Here is a 22,371-nt window from a genome sequence, read left to right as displayed (position 1 = left end):
CCGTGTAATATAGATGGGAGAACGGATACATATATTGCCCTATGCAGAGTTCTCCCTAGATTATGTTTTCTTTGATAACGTTGCAATGTTCATGTGATGTTATATGTGTATATATTAGTATATCCTATTTATGCATATAAATATTAGTGAAGAATAATAGAAGCACTAAAGATTTTCCAAATTTATTTAAATGAGTTCAAATCAAAACTCAAGAATCTAGATTTACATACATTAAAGAAAGGTAAAATTATAGCAAAATTAAAGTGAATGCAGGTTGTATAGATAGCTCAATTCCTATGATATAAAATTTAAATCCACAGGTGAAACTCTTTAAGCTCTTTACATGTCATACTCTGATCCCAGAGAGTAGAAAACTATTCAGCACGCAACATCTCCATTCTCTCGATCCTGAAATCTATCAGTAGATACCCCAAATCCTCAAGGCACACTAACATTTTCTAGAAAAGAAGGCTTTTTAAAATCTAAGGTTACTGAAACTACAAAAACACCTATCAGACCCTCTGTGGCATTTTTTGCCCACGTGTCAATCAGCATGAGATTAGCCTTGGGCTGAGGCGGCCTCAGAACAAACACTGGCTTCTTCTTCCTGTAAATCAGCCCCAGCAGAGGATTCTGACTCAACTGGAGAATTTTCTTCCAGTTCAGCATATTCACCACAGCTTTCGTTCTCGGTTGTACCTTTATCACTATCGATGGCAACAGCTTCATCCCGAACTGCGCTGGTAACCTCTGACGTGGTTTCAGGGCTGACCTCTGCGGTTTCTCCCGTCCCCGCATCTGTCACCTCTGACCCAGTTTCAGCACCAGCGGCAGCGGTCTCCTCGGCAGCAGCCTCCGCATCGTCTGGACAGGGGGAAGCCTCTTTGATGACGGCAACTGTAGCACTGGGAAGCTCTGCAGCGTCCACCACCGGAGCTTCCACTGAAGGTACTTCGGGGGCTTCTGAACTGGCTTCCTCGGCACCCACAAGGTTCTCTTTTTCACCTTTAAAATTTAGTCCATGAAGCAAAGTATTAATGTAAAGAGCATGGGAAGACGGTGAGACACTATGCAGTCATTTTAAAAAAGGAGACAGATCAATAAGTACTGATATGACATGGTCTTCAAGGTGGTCTGTTCAGTGAAAAAAAAGCAAGGAAACGAGCAATGTATACAGTATGGGACTATTTGTGTTAGGACAAAAGGAGGGTAATATAGACCTAGAGTTATATTTGTAGAGACCCTCTCCTGGAGGACACAAAGAAACTGGTGTTATTGGTTGCCTCTGGGGAGGTAAAATGAAAGGTCTGCTCTTCTGAAAACCCTTTTGAATCTGTTGAACTTAAGAAAATAATAATTTCATGTGATTATTTATTTTAAATACAAACCATGAAAATAAACAGGCAATGTGTCATGTGAAATAGCATGGAAAAGTAGCTAACTTACTAGCTGATGACTCAGAAAAGCCACTAGTCCTCCCTCAACCTCAGTTTTGTCATCTGTAAAATGGGGATATTAATAATACCTACCTCACGGAACTATTGGGAGGATTGACTACAATAATATGTATGAAGAGGGGTTTAAAACCAAGGAAGTGCTATGGAAATGCTGTATTTTATCATTATTACAATCAGCCGTCTCATGATTATATTCAATAACATTTACTAATGATATTCTGTTTCTTATTGTTCTCATGACTAAAAGGTTAAAACTGGTCCATGAGCAGCTGTTTTCTTTGTCCCTAGATAGTGATCATGGTATTGGATAATAATGGCCTTATAGTTGAGAGGAAAAAAGTATGGTTTAAAGCAAGCAGTTTAGGCAAGAAATATACATTAGGGTGAAAATGTCAAACTTCTGTTCTTACAAGTTGCCATTTTATCAGTCAGATCAACTGAGGGACTCAGTAGACATGACTGAATCTGCTAATGTCACTGCACACAGGTGGTCTTAGCCAAAACTGAAACAAAATTTCATGACTTAAAAAAAATTAACGAGAGAAATGAAAGGTCAGGCTGCTGAGAGAGACAGAGACTAAAATTATGCCTGCATGAATGGAAACCTGAGTAGGGGAAAAGTAATATTACCACACAAAGAAGTCAAAGCTGCTGGTCAGCAGATTAAATGTACAATGTTTTCATTTACCAAATGCTCTCATCCAAAACCTCTAACAATATTCTTTAGGCTTTGGTTGGACTTTCCCTTCCTGAATGAACTTCTACCCAGAGTCATTTTGGATTAAGTTAGTAAAGAAGCCAAAAACAAATACTGTCCATTGCTAGACTAAGATAATGAAAATCAGTGCCTCAAGGAAAAAGAAAAGAGTAAATTCACTTTACCTGGAAGTGGATGTAACTCTGCTTTGGTTTTTTCTTTCAAATTCGTTATACGATCGCTGTGTTTGGCTTTCTCTGATGTGATTCTCTTGTAAGTCTGAAAGTAAATGTGTGCTTAAGTTTATTTCTTGAGCTCTAAGATTCATCATGCCAAGCTTAAAGGTATCTACAGTTCAAACAGGAGAAACCAATACACACCATCTACTCTTTTATTTCCCCTCTGGAAATCTTTGTCAATAAGTAGAATGCTTTAAAAAAGGAAAGAAACAAATGTTCTAACAGAGGTCAAAGATAACTGAAAACACACAAGGTGGATAGATAAAGACCAAGAAGAAAAAAAAATTATGCTAGAATCAAAATATTCTGACAGGCATTTGCAAATATCCTGTGGTATTTATCTCAGAGTAATGGAAATTTATATGCACACAAAAACCTGTACACAAATGTTCATGGTAGCTTTATTTGTAATCCAAAAACTGGAACCAGTCCAGACGTCCTAAAACCGGTGAACCGTTACACAGACTGTGGTACGTCCAGGACATAGGACACTATTCAGCCATAAAAGGGATGAACTATAGATACAGGAAACAATTTGGATGAATCTCCAGGTAAATTATGCTGAGTGAAAAAAGCCAATCTCAAAAGGTTGCACACCTTAGGATTCCATTTATGTAACATTACTATTATTATTATTAATTTTTTTTGGTAATGTTCTTGAAATGACAAGAAATACAGAAATAGAGAACAGATGGGTAGTTGTCAGGAGGAAGGGAGGGGGAGAGCAGGCGGGAAGTGAGTACAATTACAAAAGAACAATACATGGGACCCTTGTGGTGATGGGACAGTCTTGTCTCTTGACTGTGGTGGTGAATACACGAATCTACACATGTGATAAAATTGCTTAGGACTAAATACATGCACTTGAGCGTACACACACACACACACACGCACAAGTGCATGTAAAGCTGGTGGAATCTGAATAAGGCCTATGGATCGTATCCATGTCAGTTTCCTGGCTGTGATATTGTTTTATAGTTAGCAAAGATGTTGTCACTGGGGGAAATGAGCTCTCTCTGTATTAGTTCTTATAACTGCAGGTGAAACTCAATTCTCCTGCCATGAAAAGCTTTCCAAAAGTCTTCCAAAATGACCCATTTGTAGACCCCAATGAAGATTCCTTAAGTCAGCTAGGTTTAGTCATTAAAAGCAGTAATATGACTGACCCACAGGTTACTTGAGAAACAAAATTGGTAATAAAGCTATCTTAATCTTAGATACAATGTGCAGGCCTCCTTTCATTTCAAAATCAAGTAGTAATCTCTGGCGTATTCATATTAGACAATGATATTTTAAAAATGAAAATCTCGGGCTTCCCTGGTGGCGCAGTGGTTGAGAGTCCGCCTGCCCATGCAGGGGACACGGGTTCATGCCCCGGTCCGGGAAGATCCCACATGTCATGGAGCGGCTGGGCCCGTGAGCCATGGCCGCTGAGCCTGCGCGTCTGGAGCCTGTGCTCCGCAACGGAAGAGGCCACAACAGTGAGAGGCCCGCGTACCGCAAAAACAAAAAAGAAAATCTCACTAGATAATATTGTTCATATTATCTCAGCTTTAAAAAATGTTGGTAGATATTTCTCTCTTAGTGGCAAGTAGGATGACAGATTTTAAAAATTTGCATATTTATATGTAGTATTTTCTAAATTTTTAATCATTATAAACCATTGACCTCATTAAAAGTTATCCTATGCAAATTACAAACCATTTTATAGTATGTTAAAATTAGACTGTGAAAATGGAAAACTCCATAAGCTCGGGGGTGGAAATATTGCAAAAGTGGCCCTTGAACAAACCCTCAGGGTTTGGTGAATTCTGACTTGAATCATCTGGCTTTGAAACACACAGAGCAAACAGGATCAGCAGGAATGACAGTCAACATTTTTGTATAAAAGCAGGGAATATTTCCTAGTGGGGTGGGAGCTCCTGACTTGTACACCGAGTCAGCACCCTCAGTTCTCAGTACAGTAAAGCTGAACCTGTGCCCAAGTTCATGTCCCTGAAATGGCCATCCCAGCAGCAACATCCCTAGGACATTAGTCTTATTGCTCAAGGGGCTAAAACACAATTTAGCTACTAAAGCAGAATCAAAGAGATATAAGAATAATTCACACTCATGTGTAACCCAGAGGATCTAGCTTTTTCAAATCGAACATTATCAAGCACAGAGTAGAAGAAAGGTCTATTAGAAGAGAGAGTCTCAAAATTAGACTTTGAAGTTATTTCCAAATGATATTTTGTAGTTATTAAACGTAAGCATCTAAAATCTACCACAGCTTTTAGAAACCAGTCTGGCATTTTGCTCTCCCAAGATACCCAGACCTTCAAAAAATGGAAGTGACCTGGGCCTTACTCAGATTTTCAGAGGCTCTGGTAGTAGATTTTACTTGGAAATGAAAAAGTGCTCTTACCTAGGGAGCATCAGATAAACCTAATATAGAATTTATTTTAGTGCACGACAAGGAAGGGAAGGGGAGGGCTAGAATATGGGTTTTTGAGTGCCTCAGGTTCTGTATTTCCTCCTGAAAGTAGCCTAAGATTCTTGGGAATGAAGGCTTCCAACATTCCAGATAAAAACTACATAATCTGGGCTTCCCTGGTGGCGCAGTGGTTGAGAGTTCGCCTGCCGATGCAGGGGACGCGGGTTCGTGCCCCGGTCCGGGAAGATCCCACATGCCGCGGAGCGGCTGGACCCGTGAGCCACGGCCACTGAGCCTGCGCGTCTGGAGCCTGTGCTCCGCAACGGGAGAGGCCACAACAGTGAGAGGCCCGTGTACCACAAAACAACAACAACAACAAAAAAAAAAACTACATAATCTTAGAGGTAGAAAGGGACTTAGAGATCATCACCTTGTCCAATTTCCATTCCCACTGTGAGAGAACAAGGCCAGAAAGAGCTCTCAGGCGTAGCCAGTTTCTAACCAGCCAGTTAAGATTGCTTTTGCAAAGGAGGATTTAGCGGACTGCAGAGGTTCACGTCTGGCACTGGTAAACATGATTAGGGGTGTAGCGATGTCCAGATGAAATTCAGTCTTCCAGCTTCCCACATAATCACATGGCCTAGTTTAATCTGTTTTCCAGTGGCCTATATCCAACTATAGCAGCCCTAGGCAGTGAATTCAATATTAAGCAGTAGAAAGATGGTAAAGCAAAGGAATCTGGGTATGAGTGAAAGCGGGTAGATTAGTGGAAGACAATAATATAAGTGACATGTTTGAACTTTCCTGGCTTCTTGAGGCTTTCACGTTTCTGAAGAGTAGGATATGTAGTTTGCTTTCATTACCTACATAGTCCTTTAAACTGCTCCTAGTTAGGACTAAAAATCTCTTTATGCATATTTCTGTAAGGTCAAACCAAAATGTAGTGATTGTGTAGTCTCATGGTTCCTGAAGAATATATACTTATTCTCATTTTATTCATAATAAAGATTAGGTTTCAGTTTAGAAAGTTTATGGCAAAAGGAGGAATGATTCAAATCAATAGGATTATTTATTTATTTATTTTTGGCCACACAGTGCAGCTTACGGGATCTTAGTTCCCCAACCAGGGATTGCAGTGGGCCCACAGCAGGGAAAGCGCTGAGTCCCAACCCCTGGACCTCCAGGGAATTCCTAGAATTATCTTATTAACTCACAAATGTTTCTCTTTTTTTTTTAGCTCCAAAATCATACTATTAAAAGCTTTGCTTTATGGTGTTTACTTGTGGGGAGTGGATAAGGAAGACCAGGGAGGAAAACATTCTTTTGATTTTATATATGTCTATTTTGAATTTTAAAAAAATATATAGATAAATACTACTTTTAAAAATAAAAGTAAAGGGCTTCCCTGGTGGCACAGTGGTTGGGATACGGGTTCGTGCCCCGGGCTGGGAAGATCCCACATGTCATGGAGCGGCTGGGCCCGTGAGCCACGGCCGCTGAGCCTGCGCGTCCGGAGCCTGTGCTCCGCAACGGGAGAGGCCACAACAGTGAGAGGCCCGCGTACCGGAAAAAAAATAAAATTAAAATAATAAATAAAAGTAAAGATGTAAAGCTAATAAAAAACTATGGAGACAGTTAAAAGACTAGGGGGAGAGAGGGAAGAATGAATGGTTGGAGCACAGGGCATTTTTAGGGCAATGAAACTATTCTGTGTGCTACTGTAATGGTGGATACATGTCAGTATATATTTGCTAAAACCCATATAATGTACAACACGGAGTGAACCCTCATGTAAACTACAGCCTTTAGTCAATAATAATGTATCAGTGTTGACCCATCAGTTGTAACAAATGTATCTCACTAAAGCAAGGTTGTTGATTTGGGAAAGGGGGGCAGAGGGGTAAGAGGAAGTATATGGGAATTCTCTGTACTTTCTGCTTATTTTTCTGTAAACCTAAAACTGCTCCAAAAAATAAAGTCTATTAATTTATTTTTGGCCGTGTTATGCAGCATGGGGAATCTCTGTTCCCTGACCAGGGATGGAACTCGCACCCCCTGCAGTAGAAGCGTGGAGTCTTAACTACTGGACCACCAGGGAAGTCCCATAAAGTCTGTTAATTTTTAAAACATTTCTCTCTCAAAACAGTTCTTGTCAAATGTTAATAATAGTACCTACCTTAAAGAATTGTTGTAATAATTAAATGAGCCATGAGTCTGTCACGTGGTAAACACTCGAATGTCAGCCATTAGTACTGTTAGTATTTATAATATCATTGCTTTTAATGAAAGTCATCCATAGTTAGTGGTAGTAAGTATTTTATACTTAAAATTTTTTTTCATAATCTTATATATTTAATTAATCCCATGTCTTGATCTTGACATTGCTTTGAGTTTTATCACAGGTTGTAAAATATATGAATTCCTGAGCACCAAGGTTATTAAAACACTTACATAATATCCACCAGCACTGACTGTGACACCTACAACCAGATAATAGATCATATTTGATCCAGACGATCCAGGGAATTTGTTAGATGACATCCAGCGAAGAGATGCTAGGAAAACAAGTTTAAACACAGTTAGCTCCACCACGGGCAAAACTATTTTAGATGATTACATCCAAAAAAATGTTTTACCCCTCAGTGAACCTAGAATCTATTAACATCAACTGATGTTAGCTTAAAGGAATACAGTATTACAAGGTAGGGTAATAATTCCACTTGACATTTTCTTAATCTAATTTGATAATTACTTATGAAACCTGTCATCCTGATGCTTCGCATCATGCTTTACTTCGAAGGAATGCAGACGTGGGTGAGGAGAAATGACAAAGCGTTAAACAATTTTAACAGTCAAACGAGATGCATGTGAGCAAAAGAAATCCACTTATTGTATATTCTACACCACAGGATTCAATGGAAAAGATATTTTTACAAAAAGTTAATTAAATACATTTGTGCTTAAAGTTTACATGTTAAATAAAACATTTATGTTGAAATCCAACACATTTCTATAAATCTATATTACAAATGTAGACATAGAAAGAAACTCTAATTCTTCTAATATAAAACCTTTAAAGACGGGCAGATAGAAGCTTTTTAAAAAATTTTTTTATTTATATTTTAACATCTTTATTGGAGTATAATTGCTTTACAATCGTGTGTTAGTTTTTGCTTTATAACAAAGTGATTCAGCTATACATATACATATATCCCCATATCTCCTCCCTCTGTGTCTCCCTCCCACCCTCCCTTTCCCAGCCCTCTAGGTGGTCACAAAGCACTGAGCTGATCTCCCTGTGCTATGCGGCTGCTTCCCACTAGCTATCTGTTTTACATTTGGTAGTGTATATATGTCCGTGCCACTCTCTTACTTCGTCCCAGCTTCCCCTTCCCCTTCCCCGTGTCCTCAAGTCCATTCTCTACATCTGCATCTTTATTCCTGTCCTGTCCCTAGGTTCTTCAGAACCTTTTTTTTTTTTTTTAGATTCCATATATATGTGTTAGCATACGGTATTTGTTTTTCTCTTTCTGACTTACTTCACTCTGTATGACAGTCTCCAGGTCCATCCACCTCACTACAAATAACTCAATTTTGTTTCTTTTTATGGCTGAGTAATATTCCATTGTATATATGTGTCACATCTTCTTTATCCATTCGTCTGTCGATGGACACTTAGGTTGCTTCCATGTCCTGGCTATTGTAAATAGAGCTGCAGTGAACATTGTGGTACATGACTCTTTTTGAATTATGGTTCTCTCAGGGTATATGCCCAGTAGTGGGATTGCTGGGTCGTATGGTAGTTCTATTTTTAGTGTTTTAAGGAACCTCCATACTGTTCTCCATAGTGGCTATCAATTTACATTCCCACCAGATATAAGCTCTTTTAAGACAAACATTGCCATAAGGTCATATCTAAAATAGAAGGGCAATTTTGTACAAACTAATAGAAATAGATTAAGGTACTGTATTATTCTATTTAAATATATTAACTCTATAGTGCTAGAATTTGTATATACCATATGCTATGGAATTGAAATTTTTATGATAGACTCAAAGCTAGAAGAAGCTTAAAGTTCATATAGCTCAAATTCTCTATTTTAAAGATAAAGAGGGACTTCCCTGGTGGCTCAGTGGTTAAGAGTCCACCTGCCAATGCAGGGGACACAGGTTTGATCTCTGCTCTGGGAAGATCCCACATGCCTAGGAGCAACTAAGCCCGTGCACCGCAACTACTGAGCCTGCGCTCTAGAGCCCGTGAGCCACAACTACTGAACCTGCATGCCACAACTACTGAAGCCCGCGCACCTAGAGCCTGTGTCCGCAACAAGAGAAGCCACTGCAACGAGAAGCCCGTGCACCGCAACGTAGAGTAGCCCCTGCTCGCCGCAACTAGAGAAAGCCCGCACGCAGCAATGAAGACCCAACACAACCAAACATAATAAATAAATAAATAAATAAATTTATATTAAAAAAAAAGATTATAACTGTAGGGACTTCCCTCGCGGTCCAGTGGTTAAGACTCCGCGCTTCCAATGCAGGGGGTGCAGGTTTGGTCCCTGGCTGGGGAACTAGGATCCCACATGCCGGAGGTGCAGCCAAAAAATAAAAATAAATAAATAAAACAAAATAATCTTTTTAAAAAAGAGTATAACTGTAAACACAACACACAAGGTCCCTTGCCTCAAAAAAGAGGGAGAAGATGTACAGGCGAATAATTGTAGACAAATAATTGCAATGCAGTGTGACAAATGCTGTAACGAATGAAAGCAGAAGCAACAATAGCATGAAAACGCAGTGAAAGGATTCAGCTAGCTGGCTCAAGGTAACTGCCACGATTGAAAAGACGTGACCTGAGCTTTGAAGGAAAGTAGGAGTTTGTCAGATAAACAAGGGGAGGGAAAATTGCATTGGAGGCAGAAGGCAGAGCGTGTGCAAAAGCATGAGACAGTGTGACTAGGAAAACTCAATGTATTTTGATGTGGCCTGACACAGAGAATAAGGGTGTAGGGACCTGGAAGAAGTTATGATTTGCAGAAAGCAAATCTCAAGACATTTGCACAAACTACGAATCTCCGTAGTAGCAAAATTGGGAAGATTTTGTATATATGTTCTTAGTTTGGATATAAATGATCATCTCTTAGAAAAAAACAATTTTTCCCTACAAATGTGCCCTGAGAGGCTATGGTAAGAGGTTATGTCTTTGACTTCTAGTGGAGCTTTTGTTGGTTTAAAACTACAGCTGTGATTAAATAGGGAATACATAGCTTTCATAGTTGGCAACCAGTAATAAATATCAAAAAGTTTTTTTAGGGCTTCCCTGGTGGCGCAGTGGTTGAGAGTCCGCCTGCTGATGCACGGGACACGGGTTTGTGCCCCGGTCTGGGAAGATCCCACATGCTGCGGAGCGGCTGGGCCCGTGAGCCATGGCCGCTGAGCCTGCGCGTCCTGAGCCTGTGCTCCGCAACGGGAGAGGTCACAACAGTAAGAGGCCTGCGTACCACAAAAAAAAAAAAAAAAAAAAAAAAAGTTTTTTTAAATAGGAAGAAATAGAGAAAATTACAGAGGTTTAAGTAAAGACAAATACAATTATGGCAGAGTTATTTAAAAGAGCAATGAAATGGGAAATCAATATTTGGTAAAGATTAGACAAATTTTAGCATATTCATAAATGTGAAACAGATATTTTAATTTTTGCAGAAGATTGTCTACACGAGAAAATATTTACAATATATTAAGTGAAAAGTTATAGCAAAATAATCTTTACAGGACTAGCCCAGATTATGTACATTGTGGAAGCAATGTACATAAGAAAAAAAAAATGCAGGAAGGCGGAAAAAAGGTCTGCAACACCACGTACACTAAAATGTAGATAAATAGTGGTATTCACTAAGTGGTAGAATTACAGGCGACTTCTAGTTTGTCTTTCTGAGTTTTTTCGGTGATCTACTGTAAACCTAATTTATTTATTCATTAAAATTTTACATTTTTAAAAGCAAAAACCAGAGAACAAAATTTGATGAGGCACGGTTAAAATTTTATCCTTCAACAAACTGAAACAATTTCATTTTTCACCCAAATTGGAAGTACCAATACAAGGTTAATGTCCACGACCGAAGCCAAATTTCCAGTCAATTACAGTTCAGAAAATACATAAATGAATCAACACTACAAAAAAGTAATTAGATGAAAATGAGGAAAAGATCAGTACTGCTACAACCAGTATTGCTAACTACCTGTTCAGAATTTTCAGACTTCTTTTCTTTTACCCCAAGTTGGGGAGGAAATTATTTGAAATATGTGCAGCTACCAAAAAAAGATGTGTATGCGTGTCCGTGAGGACGGTGAGGGTTGCGTTCAGAGAGCTCGAAAGGCCACCGTCAGGGCCTTTTCCGTCTCCCCACCCCCAATCACAACAGCCCCGTTATCTTCTGAACTTTCAAAGGAATGGCTTCCCCCTATTTCACCAGCGAAAAGTCTGCTCTGTCTTACTCGGCATAGAGATCAAGGAAAACGAAGACTCTTTATTTCTGTTACTGGAGGCAACTTCTTCTCAGTAGCATTTTAAGAGAAAAATAAAGCTAGTTACACATACCCTCCTTCCCTCCCACCATCACCATCACCACCGCAGGCCTAATCAAAGTGGAAACAAATTGGCCATGGAATTTTCCGCAGGAGTCGTTCTCTTTCTCCCCGACTCCAATGCAAGCCTCAGCAAGTGGGGCAAAGTGAAGGGAGAACTAAGAACTTTCCACGAGGTTGTCTAAGAGCCAGCGCCCCAGTCAGGGACGGAAAAGAGAAGATGCACGACGACTAGGAAAGAGCCGGCTGGGGCAGAACTGCTCGCTTGCGCAAACCTGGGCGCAGGGCCGCCGGCGGCTGGCAGGGAAAATGCTCTCCTGCTCACACTTCAGCACCTACGATGGCCCAGGCCCTAGGCTAGGCGCGTTCGTGCGTATCAATTTTTATTTAATAAGCTTCCAGCTCGCACTGCCACTTCCCCTTCAGGAAATTCGCTCCCTTTCCCCGTGCTTTAGAAAATCTACAGGTGATGGATACGGGGGGGGGGGGGGGGGGACGCAGCCCAACAGCTGGAGGGCTCCAGATCTCTCTGCAGCCCCTGAGGAAAGCGTTTCGAAGCCCCTTCCTCACCGGGGATGCCACGGCCCAGGCTCGTGGCTGCCGAGTCCTGGACAGGTCTTGAGTCTATTTACTCAAGAGCATTTACCCAACTTCTACGCGGCCGGCACTGCCTTCCGCGCACCCTGCCGAGCCCGCAGACCAGGGTCCATCTTCCCACCCATTCCTCTGCTTCCTCGTGAAGTTGGAGAGCGCTTTGGGCCCTGTATTAAGACAAGGGGTAAGCTTTGCCGACTTTCGCCAGGCACTTTTCTAAGCGTTGTTAACTACATATTAACTCTTTAAAACTCATTAGTGTCCCCATTTTGCAGATGAGGAAACTGAAGTGAAATCACTTGCCCAAGATCAAGATTCGAACCCAGGAAATCCAGTCCGGATCCAGAAGCCGCGCTGGAAAGGCACCCTACTTCCAAAGTCTCCAAGAATGTCGAGGTGATTTCCCGGCCACCCTCCCCCTTCTTCCCCGCCCCCCCACCATCCCCATCCCTATCCCCAATCTCAGGCTTCTGCTGCCGGGGTTGGCTTTGGCCCACGAAGGGCAGGCGGGAACCGGCGCGCCCGCGCGATCTGTGCGCGAGGCACCTGTCCTCCTCAGGCTTGGACGCCGGGAGAGGCCCCCCGGGCCAGCGCCTGCGACTCACCGTCCTTCCGGAGCGGCGCGGGGCCTGGGGGCGCCCGCAGAGGCAGCGCCAGGGTCTTGGAGACCGCCCTGCGGAGGTACATCGCGCCCGGCTCCCTGCACGCCGCTGCCGCTGTAGCCCCGCGGTGCTGCGGGGCGCGGGGAGCCCTGGCGAGCCCCGCCCCGGGGAGGGGCGCTGACCCCTGCCCGCCCCGCCCCCGCGGCCCCGTGGGGTTTGTGCGCAGGGGTTGGTCGTGCGCACCGTCCTCCCTCAACCCAATCTGCAGGCTCTGTCGCCTTCGCCTGGGCCGGAGAAGCTGATGGTGGCATCTCGGAAAAGGGATGGAGAACCGAGAAGTCGCTGTCATCTGCCTGCCCTGTACTGTTCCAGTCAGTGGGACTCCTCAGAGCAGGATGAAATGTCTCGGGACTCGCATCCGGAATAAGACACAGACAGGATTTATCATGCCGTGTGCAAGCTGAACCCCCTTTCTCTCACGCACTCCGCTAGCTTTCCTAGGAGTGGAAAGGGCAGCTGGAAGTTCCCTGGAGATGGAGGAGGGGGGTAGCCTCAGCCTCCCATTAGTGCTCTGGGTGATGTTCAGAATCCTAAGAAAATTCCCGCTTAATGGCTGAATTTCTAGGCAATTCACGATTACAATGACTTTTAAATATAAACTCCAAAAATGCTGCATATTCCTCTATGGGATGTGAAGCTAGTATCTCCAAATCAACTAAAAACACTGAATTATTAGTTTCTCCCTCCAGATTTCAATCACTTGCCTCATTGTGGCGACAAGAATCTGTCATGGTTTGAATATGGAAACCAATAATGTATGCTTATAACATTTTCTACGTGATTAATCTTTGGAAGGCACCATTTCCTACTACTGTAACCCCTTAAGTATGTTTGGCACTTGACAGTTTATAAAGCACTTTCACATAATTTTCTCCTTTAATCTTTATTTCATCGCTCTGAGGAAGGTGGCAATTACTCGGTTTAGCAAACGACCAGGTGGTGGGGAGGAATTTTCAAGGACCGATGGTTATGATTTTTTTTTTTTTTAAAGGACATGAACATAGTCCTTCTGGTTCCAAGTTCTCTTGGCATGTTACAGGCAAACTACTTGCTCATTTGCTAGGTGAATAACTAAACACTCCTCAGAGGTTCTCGTTCTGAACCCAATTCTAATAATATTTAATATAGTCTCATTTAAGGAGTACAAGCCAATGATCAGAACTAGTTTTTTTTTTTTTTTCTGGTACGCGGGCCTCTCACTGTTGTGGCCTCTCCCGTTGCGGAGCACAGGCTCCAGACGCGCAGGCTCAGCGGCCATGGCTCACGGGCCCAGCCGCTCTGCGGCATGTGGGATCTTCCCGGACCGGGGCACGAACCCGTGTCCCCTGCATCGGCAGGCGGACTCTCAACCACTGCGCCACCAGGGAAGCCCCAGAACTAGTTTTTTGATGCTCAGTCACTAGCTATTCCTAGTGATTAAACCTTAAGAGCAAATAGGTAATCTGTGTTAATGAGAGGTCAGATTTAGACTTCCAAGGCCCAAAGAAGGGGCTAGACCCAGACCCTCCACCAAGAAGTTAGGTAGTCCTGAAAGTAACAAAATGCAGATTCGTACACTTGCTACCTTTGCCCAGCATCAACTATACGTCCTAGGATGAACTGCTAGCAGCTAGTACGGACTGACAAATCAAATCAAATCTGTGGGGAGAGCTCCTAACCATTTCCAATTTAGTGCAGCTCAATTTAAAATTAAAAGAGAAAACAAATCTGTTTACCACTACAGCTCATTCCTTCTTTGGTCTACTTAGGGCTGAATTTTGACTTCGTTGCCAGGGAGAGGAAATAGTCAAAGGCAGTAAATGCATTTTAATGGGTACCCACATGAGTGAAATGTGGATAACTCCTCTATTGTGTTGCTGTCAGCTGTAAAGCACATTAGGTAGAAAACACGCTCAGCTAGTTGGAGAAGGCAGCGCTAGACTCTGACTTCCAGCCTGAGCCGAAGCTCCAGGCCCACTTACAATGTTCTGATGCCTGTCAGTGCGCACATGATAGGATCCATTACAGTCCACCATCTCATCGTATGGTAAGGTCCAGCGGGGAGTTTATCATGTCCTCTAGGTTGGATGTGGCCATCCCAGCTGGCAAAGGCAAGAACTGTGAGATAAGTAGTGCTACTTCTCCACATCCCTTTTCATCTTAGCTAAAAGCTCATGGCTCTTGGATCAAAGGGAATTTGCCACCTACTCTACTGCTCCTGTAGGATATGTGGCTTTCCATTTTGATGTCGAACTCTTCCCACATTTTGATGAAACACTTCCCAAGAAAGGGCATGCCTGTGGGGTGTCAAATTCACTCTGTAGCAAGCTGTCTCTCCAGAACCCTGAGAGAATTTTAACAGCAGGTCTTCGCCATACAAGACTGTGTTAAGGCTGAGACAGTAGTTTCCCAGCTGTTAGTCACACTGTTTATAATGCTGCCCTTGAGCACATCCTTGACATTTCTCTTGGTCTTGTTAGGAAAACAAGAACTTAGGGTTAGAGTTAACTTGGTTTATCTAAGATGATCTCCACCTAACTGTGATTGTTGACAAAGACAATATTAGTTTTGAAAACATATTGTAAGAGAGGGAGCTCACGAAGCTCCCTAACCACTGGCACTAATAGTCATACTTACTCAAGGCTTAAGTTCCATATAATTAAAGGCAATTCTCAAAGATTGAGTGATTTCCTAGGCTCCACAGAAAGCTAGAAACAGCTTTGTTTTTTTTTTAATATTAAATCCCTAAGCTATAACCTGTACTTTCAACAGATCAATACGGATATAAAGTGAAACAATTTAGAAGAGTATCTAGGAAGACAAATTGGAAAGCAATTTGAAAAAGTGCTGATAAGCACGCTTTTTTTTTAACATCTTAATTGGAGTATAATTGCTTTACAATGGTTAGTTTCTGCTGTATAACCAAGTGAATCAGCTATATGTATACATATATCCCCATATCCCCTCCCTCTTGCGTCTCCCTCCCACCCTCCCTATCCCACCGCTCTAGGTGGTCACAAAGCACCGAGCTGATCTCCCTGTGCTACATGGCTGCTTCCCACTAGCTATCTGTTTTACATTTGGTATGCACGCTTTTGATGGCCTAAAGTATTTCGATAAAATGAAGGAGAAAGGACAATCAAGATGATAAATTCTTAAACAATTCTTGGAGGTTCCTCAGTACTCTTCCCATCGATTCACTTTCTCTTCTGTAGTAAAATAAACATGACATTCCCTACCCCTTCCATATTTTCCTAAGGCTACCATAACAAATTACTACAGACTTGGATGGCTTAAAACAACAAACTTTATTCTCTCACAGTTCTGGAGGTTAGACGTCTGAAGTCAAGGTGTGAAACATGCAGGCAAGAACCCTTCCAGCTTCTGACGTTTACCGGTAATCCTTGCTTTCCACATGCATCACTCCAGTCCCTGCCTCCATCATTCCTGTCTTCTCCCTGTGTGTCTGTGTCTCTTCTCCTTAGAAACATACAAGTCACAGTGGGCTAAGGGCCCACTCTACTCCAGTATACTCATTTTAACTAATTATATCTGCAAATACCCTATTTCCAAATAAGGTTACATTCTGAGATAATGGGGGCTAGGACTTCAACATATCTTTTTGGGGACCAAAATTTAACCCATAACAACTTCTTATACTTAAAACTGAGCTCCTATAGCTTGGTTTTTTTTCCTACGGCAACTTAAGAAACTAATTTAATGACTATCTCACAGACACTGAATCTGAAAAAAAAGGTCCGATTTTGATCTAATAAAAAACTTGACAACATTTGACATATGAATTTGTCTGTTATCTTCTTTTTTATGGAAATTCTTTTACATTATTGCTAAAGGAACCATCACTTGACCAAGTTCTTCTCAGGAGTTGTATATCAGAACGATTCTTGTTCAGTCCAGCTAAAACATCTCAGTTTAAGAGACTACTGACTGTAGCCCTCTCTTTACAATGTGGGCTGGGGAAGAGACGGTCTGTGTGCAAGGGAAATAAAGCACATAGGCAGGAAGCAGAGCCCAGAGCAAAAGTCGAGATAACATTTGAATGCCAGGCCCCAATCATTCCTGGGCTCAGGTGCATGCCTGTTACGGCAGTCTGTGAGTCACTCTGTATCCTCATAACCTTCTTTTAGTTTAATGTAATTTGAGTTAGGTTTCAATATTTAGTTTAGAAAGCACCTCTCACCAGCGCCCCTGTGTGGCACAACTCTAGGAGGTGTTACTCAAGAGTAATCTGCATCTGTACTGTCCAATACGGCAGCCACCAGCCCCATGTGGCTATTTAATGAAAAGGAAATAAAACTAAAAAAAAATGCAGTCACATTAATCGCATTCCAAATGCTCAGTAGCCACATGGGAGTAGTGGCCACTACGCTGGCTAGCACAGGCAGAACATGTCCATCACCGCAGAAAGTTCTTTAGGACAGCCCTGGTCTTCATGAATGGCTCCCCCTGGAGTTACAGAGGCACGATCAAGAAGAAAGTCCACACAGGGCAGCTTTATTTTCAAGGCCTGACATACAGTAAATCTTGCTTGTTAAAGCTGTATTTTATTTCCAACTAAGGTTATCAGTTTCCAGAATTTCAAGTGTCTTAGAGTTTTCTGTTCCCTTTAGGGATGTGAATTTTAAGTGTCTCTTTTAGGGTAAAGTTCCTTGAACTGGGAGTTGATACCTGACTTCTTGGTCCATTACCATGTGACAGTATTAGTTTCCTACCGCTGCTATAACAAACTTAGTGGTTTAAAACAACACAAATTTATTATCTTACATTTTTGTAGATGAGAAATCCGACATGGGTCTCACTGGGCTGAAGTTAAGGTGTCAGCAAGGCTGTTCCTTTCCGGAGGCTCCAGGGTAGAATTTCTTTGACTTCTCTGTCCCTTGGCTCTTGGCCCTCTTTCATCTTCAAAGCTAGCAATGGCCGGCTGAACCTTCCTCATATCACACCACTCTGACACATACTGGTGCCTCCCTCTTCCACTTCTAAGGACCCTTGTGATTACATGAGGCCCAACCAGATAATCCAGGATAATCTCTCCATCTCAGTGTCAGCTGATTAGCACACTTAATTCCATCTGCAACCTTAATTCCCCTTTGCCTAACCTAACCTAACATATATACAAATTCTGGGGAATAGGACATGGTCATCTTTAAGAGTCCATCATTCTACTTTCCAGTGATACTGGGCAAATGACTCTTTACCTCTGGTTTTTGCATTTGTAAAATTATGGCATTGGTCTATATAACCCCCTAAGGTCCTTTCCAGTTCTACCACCTAGGACTCCGAATTGACAAAAGTTAATAGTTACTGTTTTATCTGGTCTTTCACTGAATTTGGATTAAATACTTATTCTGAGATAAGGTAACTCTGACTTTATGTTCAGAAGTGACTTCCAAAGGTATTGGGCCGTGAATCTCCCAGAGTAAGTGTTGGCCAGAGCCCGAAACACAAACAAAGCCATTTATAAGGCAATGAAACTTTCTATTTAACATCAGAATGGAGATACAAATAATACACTTTCAAATGTACAGTATTAATACATTAAGTGTTTAAATTATATGTTAATGAAGTGGCATATAAATAGGTGTTAACTGATTCACAAAAAAGAAAGGGTTTAAATGAGGGATAAATGAAGTGTTTTTTCATTTGTCTCTATGAGCTCTCACCAACTCCTTTTTTTGAATAGTCTGTTATTCATTGGATGAAAGTCATATGAGCAAAAAGAGCCAACTGTGGCCATACCGGTGTTAAAAACAGTCACCCAAATGAAACTCATTCAAACTCAAGGAAATGGAGTCAGAAGAAACTCTGGTAAGAAGAAAATAGTATTTGGGTTCTTTTGTATTTTAAATAATAGAGTAGGAGTAGTTCTATCATCCTGATCACTAAATAAGTGTTCTGATTAGAAATCACAAGTTGATAGAAGGACTAAATCCTCAGCAGTGATTTTTTTTAAAATCTATATCCTTAAAAAGTTTTCTTACCAATGACCCAATAATCAAACGGCACTTTCCACATTAAAATACTTCTAGTAATTTACGTTAGAATTGACATTTTATACACTGTCACAATGTACATAATCTGAAGAATACAGAAGTATTTTTTAATTTAATTATGTGAAACACAAATGCTGACTTGACATATGTTCACATGTAACTCTTTCTCTCAGTTTACAGCTCAACAGATTGGTGAATCCAGAGGAACTGCTATAAACACTAATACCTATAATGGAAAAAAAAGAAAACTGTAGCATTAACCAGCAGAAGTAATATTAAAATTAGACCATTCTGAACAATGCACCTTAAAGTATCAGGGGAAGTCTAAAAAAACAAATCCACAAAGAATATCAACTCCTCATTTTATCTAAATTTTAGCAAAAAAAAAAATTTTTTTTTAAATCTTAACTACAGGAGTAGCAAAAGCATCTGGTTTTGATTTAAAAAACTATTTCATTTTTATCTCTTGATTGACTGAAGTAGTGAAATGGGCAAGGTGATAATAATAGAACAAAATGTACATCTGTGATTACTGTTTTATTCTCCAGCACATATAAGTTATCTACTTTAATCAACCTAATCCAAGAAAGCTGAGATTTATAAGGATGATTTTTCATTTTACAAAAGGATTAATATAGGATTTCTTTAAAAATATTTTCAGAAATATGGCACACATATACATATAAAATAAACTCACTCTTTTAAATAACAGACCATGCAGTGTATTCTATCTTATTCACAGCTAGGTTTTATCAGGAATTGTCCAACTGGGTGTTAGTTGTAATGACAATCATAATAAAATCGTCATGCAGTAAGAAGTTTAACAATTGAATGCCCTGTTCTCGTGGAATTTTACACTCATGTGTGGTATATGACAAACAGGTATTAAGAAATACATACACAAAGAATGATAACTTGTCCTAAGTGCTATGAAGGCACTGTGTACAGCACTATTAGATTTAAGGAAATATGATTTTGGTTTCATTCTTAAGCACAACTTCCTTTGAACACAGTCAAAGTGTAATGATTAAAAATGATTATGCTAAGAGATCCTTCAGCCAAGGTATTAAAAATTCATAAATTTGTCACAGACAGGAATATAGGTGCTAAAAAGTATAAACCTAATGAAAAAAGTCAAAACACATTATTTAAAAAGAGGTCAAATTAACTTGCATAGTCTATTCAATCCTAGAAAATCACATACTTACTGTATCGGTGTTCCAAAAGATTATTCCAACCCATTTCTTCTTTCATACTCTAAAACATCTTCATTATGTTGTTTGATGAGCTAGAAGTAGGTAAGAGTTAAAATTAGAAATGCAATCTTCCTGGCAACTTAAAGAGGAGGAGAAGATCAACTAATGATATTTATATTTTGCAAGAGAAATAAGGATAGATTAAAAGAATTACAACTATTCTAGTTAGAAATAAAAGGCTAAAGGATACAAAAGTCCAAAAGCTATGAATGATATGTACTTGTTCACCACAATCTGACATACTATAAATTTGAGAAGGCAACCCTTAAAAGTTTAAATCCAACTTCTGCAAATAAATTACTTCACTCAGTGGGTAATTAATGGAATGGAGAGCCTTACCACAGAGGGGCTAAAGCAACAGGACAGAGCAGAACCTGGTTATTAGATGGGGTTGGTGGATGTGTACTATACTTCTAACCTCAGAAGTATGATACTGTGAGTGAACGACCAACCCACAACCCCCAACTATATATGTATTAATTAGATGTCACGGAGGACAGCCGCTTTCTCAGAACCACTGTCTGACAGAATACGCAACTAGAACGATGGCTGATATAGGGTGACATGTGTTGCAAAGATCCAATATCAATCAGAGCTCTCAGCAACAAGTTTCTTTTTAGGAAAGCTTTAAGAACGTATAAAGTTACATTATAACAAACGTTATTTTGAAAGGATTAGTTACTAAGTTGTAAGTAACTTTCAACATCTCTTCCTCCTTTCCATGTCAAAGAGCTGAACCACTTTAATGAAAAAAATCCCAAATAAGAGATCTAAGAGTTGGAGGTGGGCGGCAGTGGAGGAAATTCCAAAACAAAAAATTTAAGTACTAATGTAACACAGATACTTTTAAAATTTTTATCTATGGAGAGACAGTATTTCACAGTGGTCTACAGTGTAGCCCTGAAGTCAGGGAGGACTTGGTTTGGCAAATTAATTTCTCCAAGTGTTTCCTACATCCGTAAGAGGTCAATAATAATAGTACTACCACATAGTGTTGTTGAAAAAATTAAACAAGTTTTTACAGGTAAAGCATTTGGCACACTGTAAACAAAGACAAAAAAAAAAGAAAGAAAGAAAAAGGCTGCTACACACTAGGTACAATTTCCAACAATGTATTTACACAAACATTGTTAAAATCTTATATCTTGTAAGTCCAATGGGATTTAATTTGTATAGCTTGTTCATTTACGATCTGTCCCTATGGCATCTGAAAAAAGTGCCTTCATAAAACCCCAACCTGCCTCCATCTTTATTAAGAAATAAACTAAAGGATAATTAATATGTAGTGAAACTGCCATTCACGACAAAACCAGGCGAAGGAACAATGACAGAAATTTCGGCCTCATTATACTTTCTCGATGCCTCTGAAAATATTTTTTAGTCCTTGGAGAAATAGATTATTAGCAGTTACATAAATAACCTATGGTATGGGAGATTTGCTGCGCAACATTAAACCTCACACCGGTACTTGTCCTCTCCAGCGTGCTGGAGTAGCACGATTTAAGGGAGTATATACTTACATAGATCCACAAGAAAACGGAGGTGCCCAAGGTCAGTCCAACCTTCAGCCAGTCAGGGCTGCCTTGTGGCGGTTCCCGAATGTAGAACTTTGACCGCGCTGAAGCTGAAAGGGGACAGAAAGGGTCTCTAAATCTGTAACTTACCACCCTGTCGGGATAAACCTGACATTTACATGCGTATTGTCGCTTTTAATTCCCCCTTCTACTTCCTCATTTAAACAGCCACAGAAAGAGAGGTTCAGAGATGCCTAGTAACTCGCCCTGGGCCACCAGCAGGGCCAGACCGGGTAGCGCCTTCAAAGCCTCGTACGCGGGCTTTGGCGACCCTCCGACGTCTCGGGGGTGGGCAGATAGAAGCGCCCCGGGGAGGGTCTCCTTCTCCCGCGTCTGCAGGAGAAGGGACTCAAAGTCCATTCGCCGAAACCCCGAGGGGTCGGACGGCTCTGGGAGGAGGGTGGGCAGCGGCTGACGGGGAGCCGAGAGGCGCGGGTGGAGGCAGGCGTGGGCTCCGGGAGGCGGGCCGGCGAAGGTCACTGCCGGACAAGCCCGGAGCGCAGCCGCCTCCTGCCCCTTCGGGGCTGGGTTCGCCCTGGGAGCCGCAGGCTGGAAGGTCGGGGCGGCCTGCTCGAGGAGGGACACTTACAGCCGCTCGGCAGCCTGGCCGGGGCCAGCAGCTTGGAGAAAGGTCGCAACAAGGCAGGCAGCGCCATCTTGCCGGGTTGGGCTCCGCCTCCTCCAGCCCCGCCGCTCTCGGGGGTCGGCGTCCGGCCGAGCGTCCCCTGGCGGGCGGAGGCGCGGAACCGCGGGCTCTGCGGCCGCGCCGCGTGCGGGCGCTAACCCCAAGAATTGGAGTTACCGCCTGGTACTCTAGCTCTTCTGGTCTCAACCCTCAATGTGCACAGTGGGATTACGAAGGAGGTGATTACAAGGGGGAAAATGAAAGGTAGTTTAGCCG

General features: G+C 41.6%; 2 protein-coding genes across 2 annotated transcripts; both read right to left on the bottom strand.

Moving 5' to 3' along the window:
• Positions 1–205: 205 nt before the first annotated feature.
• Positions 206–13,023, bottom strand: MGARP (mitochondria localized glutamic acid rich protein). The gene is made up of 4 exons (XM_079920341.1): positions 12,591–13,023; positions 7,261–7,364; positions 2,340–2,433; positions 206–1,005 (listed from the first exon to the last, which is right to left on the bottom strand). The coding sequence occupies exons 1-4, from the start codon at positions 12,934–12,936 to the stop codon at positions 560–562; spliced, it is 990 nt and encodes a 329-aa protein (XP_079776467.1). The 5' UTR covers positions 12,937–13,023; the 3' UTR covers positions 206–559.
• Positions 13,024–18,733: 5,710 nt separating this feature from the next.
• NDUFC1 (NADH:ubiquinone oxidoreductase subunit C1) lies at positions 18,734–22,167 on the bottom strand. Its single transcript, XM_079920138.1, has 4 exons — positions 22,060–22,167; positions 21,417–21,520; positions 19,849–19,928; positions 18,734–18,866 (listed from the first exon to the last, which is right to left on the bottom strand). Exons 1-3 carry the CDS (start codon positions 22,124–22,126, stop codon positions 19,869–19,871), a joined length of 231 nt encoding a protein of 76 aa, XP_079776264.1. The 5' UTR covers positions 22,127–22,167; the 3' UTR covers positions 18,734–18,866; positions 19,849–19,868.
• Between the last annotated feature and the right edge of the window lie 204 nt (positions 22,168–22,371).

This window comes from Stenella coeruleoalba (assembly GCF_951394435.1).
Source record: "Stenella coeruleoalba genome assembly, chromosome: 4".
NCBI classification, from domain to species: domain Eukaryota; kingdom Metazoa; phylum Chordata; class Mammalia; order Artiodactyla; family Delphinidae; genus Stenella; species Stenella coeruleoalba.
The sequence above is the reverse complement of the archived record's forward strand: the minus strand, read 5'-3'. Positions and strand labels throughout refer to the sequence as shown.